This window comes from Cyprinodon variegatus, unplaced genomic scaffold (assembly GCF_000732505.1).
Source record: "Cyprinodon variegatus isolate N-32 unplaced genomic scaffold, C_variegatus-1.0 Scaffold1516, whole genome shotgun sequence".
Classification (NCBI taxonomy): domain Eukaryota; kingdom Metazoa; phylum Chordata; class Actinopteri; order Cyprinodontiformes; family Cyprinodontidae; genus Cyprinodon; species Cyprinodon variegatus.
In genome coordinates, this window is record NW_015151969.1 from 130,780 (window position 1) to 134,725 (window position 3,946).

Consider the following 3,946-nt stretch of genomic DNA (forward strand, 5'->3'; position numbering starts at 1 on the left):
ACAGGGTTAAGCCTGATGTTACGGTGTTTTAGTCAAAATCTGTTAAAAGTAGGCATGAAATCTGAAAATGAGAGCATTACCTGTTACTGTCAAATTAAAATCCGTTAAGTCCAACTATCCATCTAACAAAAAGAGCCTCACTTCTAAAATACTGTTAAAACAACAAAAAGCAGCAGAATAAATATGAATTGTTTTTGCTTAAGTTGAATACTAATCATCTAGTGACCAGCAATGCAATACTGGTCACGTTAAAAGATCATATACAGGGCTCGATGTTAACCATTGCCCGATCGGCCAGGGCAAATAGTTTTTATTGTCAGGAGAGGACAAATTTCATTGCATTTGCCCGCCGGGAAAGTGCAATGATCACAAAAAAAATTATGTATCACTCAAAATTACTTTTAAATCACCGACATTCGCTGAAAATGACCCAGAAGCGTTGCCGGCGCCATTTTTGTTGTTTTGTACACATTCTCGCGTGATTTGAAAAAGCCGTGAGATTTTCCACCAGATGTCGTGATTTTTGTCCACCTAGCGGTAATTCTAATGTAGTTACCAAAATGACAAACAAGCTAAGAAGCGCTATCATATGGCAGTCTTCTCTACAGTGATGCAGGTCAAACATTAAAAAATTTTCATACAATTTTTTTCTCTCAGACATTGGAGAGGTGCATTTAAATGTTATAGAGCTAAACATGTTAGATTGGTGACCTGTTATGTTATTATTATTGTCTTGTTGCTGCATTTTTTATGTCAGGGAAAACTAATCCTGAATTCTGAAATGATGTCAGACTGTGGAAACCCTGTATACGGTAAAATAACTATGTATAATGATTCTCTAGAAAAGTCACATTATATTAATAGTATTATCTTGTATAAACATACGGGGACTCTAAAATAAAAGTTATTCATTTGTGACATTGATTTTGATTTTCTGTCTTGTGATTTATCTTAAGTTTTTAGCCTTTCAAGTTTTTTTTTTAGATTTTTAACATTACAATTTATATTTTTCCAAGCACACAACAGTTTAAAGCAAAGTTTAGTTTGGAAAGAATGTGCAGGAAGGATTGAAAAGCATGTTAACACTGTAATGTAGGCTTGAGTTCGTCTAACAGACATTAATGTATGACCTGCATCACTGTACAGAAGATAAATAGCCATATTTACACTGAGCGCATGGCATACAATTATGCCAATTTTCCTAATCCCTGACCGATAATTTTTAATCTAGGGTTATCTGGGTGGAGGGTAAAATAGGTGGTGGGTGTGTTACTGTACTTACATTTTTTTTTGCCTTGCTGTTGTTTTTTAGCCTGCCAATTCAAAAAAAAAGTGTCTGATTCACGCCAATTCCCGGACAAAAATCACACCATCTGGTGGAAAACACGCACCTTTTTCAAATCACGCGAGAATGTGTGAAAAACAACAAAAATTGCGCCGGCAACGCTTCTGGGTCGTTTTCACAGAATGTCGGTGATTTTAAAGTAATTTTGAGTGATAAATATTTTTTTTTGCGATCATTGCACTTACCCGGCGGGCAAATGCAATGAAATTTGTCCTCTCCTGACAATAAAAACTACTTGCCCCGGGAGATCGGGCGAAGGTTAACATCGAGCCCTGTATATGATCTTTTAACATGACCAGTATTGCATTGCTGGTCACTAGATGATTGGTATTAAATTGGTATTAAAGCGCAAACAATTCATAGTTATTCTGCTGCTTTTTGTTATTTTAACAGTATTTTAGAAGTGAGCCTCTTTTTCTAAGATGGATAGTTGGACTTAAAGGATTTTCATGTTACAGTAACAGGTAATGCTCTCTTTTTTTGCACTTGCCTGGCGGGCAAATGCAATGAAACTTGTACTCTCCCGACAATAAAAACTACTTGCCCCGGGAGATCGGGCGATGGTTAACATCGAGCCCTGACACCACATTCACCCATTCACTCTCACACGGATGATGCAAACTACATCGTAGCCACAGCCATCCTGGGGCTCACTGACAGAGTCTCTGGCCAGCAGCAGTAGGCATTGCGGGTGAAGTGTCTTTCCCAAGGACACAACGAAAAACCGGAGCCGGGTCTTGGACCGACAACCCTCCAGTCCAGTCCTTTTCAATTCCCCTTAGTCTTTTGAATAAAATACAGCCTCCAATTTGTGAGAGGCGGATACGCCTCCAAATTGTACATAGAATTGCTTTGCATGGTCTGTGGGGAACCACAGGAGGGTTCAGAAGCAAAAACTAAGAAGTGTTCATAAAACATATCTTGCTGCAGTGGAAACTGACATGATGCTCTGAGTAAGATCACTTTCCCCAGAGTGAACTAGCCTCTGACATCATAAGGTTGCTGTGATTCCTGCGATGACTATAATTTAGGCTACTTTTTAAAGTCATGTAAATAATTTTGTGGTGTGATCTGGTGTTTTGTTTGTGCTGCAGTATCCTGAAGGACCTGCTACGTGTTCAGCAGAGCATCGGCTACTGTCCTCAGTTTGATGCTCTGTTTGACGACCTAACTGCCAGGGAGCATCTGCAGCTCTACACTCGCCTTCGTGGGATTCCCTGGAAGGACCAGGGGAGGGTCAGTATGAACATACACCTTTATTTTACAGTAGTAGGAGCTAGCCAAAAGATGCCAATTTCCTAAAACTGGAAGAGATGAGCTTTCATCTTCATTTTAACAAAAGCATGTTCTTCTAAACATGAGTAGCAAAAACCAGAGCCCTGATCTGGGTTTGAGTCTCAGCTGGGTCATTTTGTTTCAGGTTTTTACATCTGCAATCAGAGGTTTTTAACCCTTGTTCTCCTCCCCCTGTGTCTCTCTACCCCACAGGTTGTGCAGTGGGCTTTAGAAAAGCTGGAGCTCTCAAAGTATGCAGACAAACCCGCCGGCACTTACAGCGGAGGAAACAAGCGCAAGCTTTCCACAGCTATTGCTCTGATCGGATACCCGTCTCTTATCTTCCTGGTAAGATGTTGGAAGAGTCTTACTAAACTAAACATTCAATGTTTTTTAAATCATTATAGCCTTATAGGAAATAAAGCAATGAGAAACAGGGAAACTGTTAAGGCTTTACCTTGTTATTGATCGAGACGCCACAGTTCTCCTAATTCAGAACTTTATGTCCACTGCAAGATCATGGTCCCCATGTCCTAAACCTACTGCTTGTTGTACAGGATATGTATGAAAAGAGTTGTCCTACAAAAACTCACTTTAAAATGCTCACAGTCTGGTGCAGAGTTTGAAGCAGCTGATCCAGCTGAAGGCAAAGGAGCTTTAGAGCTGTTGCTTTCTATTCTTCTCCACTTTTTTAAACTATGAATGTTGCTTTTGATGAGCTCCAGCTCTAAATAGTGGCTGTTTGCAGGGATTATTGGGGGGAAGTTGAGCATTTCCTCCCTCCCTCTCATTCTTATTGTTTAAGCTCATAGTATTTGTTAAATAGAATACTAGGAGAGACCTCACACATTTACTGAGCGAAGTGATTCAAACTTCGGAGCTTTCTGTTGCCAGACAAGCACCAACATCTCCTCCACCAGGAAGCTGTGCTGTATTTTATGGGGCGCCTTTTGTAAAATTAAGCAGTCAAAAATTAGGAGCAATATTTATGCTTATTTAGCGTGTTTTAAGAGAAAAATAAGGGTCAATTATTTCAACTTCTTTCAGTATGTCATTCATTGATTTATAAAAATCTTACTTTAATTTAGTTTGCAAACTAAATATTTAGTTTGGAGCTAAGTAGTTATTTAATAAACTAAATATTTAACTCCAAACTAAATATTTATTAAAAAAAAAGTAAGATTTTTTATAAATGAATGGATGACATAGTGAAAAATATTATTATTTTTCTCTTAAAACATGCTAAATAACCATAAATATTGCTCCTAATTTTTGACTGCTTAACTTTACAAAAAGTGCCCCATAGAATTTAAAATGTTTATTTAA

At 38.3% G+C, this 3,946-nt stretch overlaps 1 protein-coding gene across 1 annotated transcript in view; it reads left to right on the forward strand.

Annotated features, from left to right (window-relative positions):
• LOC107103735 (ATP-binding cassette sub-family A member 2-like) overlaps positions 1–3,946 on the forward strand; it is an 83,437-nt gene that overhangs the window by 76,225 nt on the left and 3,266 nt on the right. Inside the window, exons 39-41 of the mRNA XM_015403544.1 lie at positions 2,440–2,581; positions 2,834–2,968; positions 3,178–3,182. Of these exons, the coding sequence (XP_015259030.1) occupies positions 2,440–2,581; positions 2,834–2,968; positions 3,178–3,182 (282 nt within the window). The remainder of the gene's footprint in view (positions 1–2,439; positions 2,582–2,833; positions 2,969–3,177; positions 3,183–3,946) is intronic.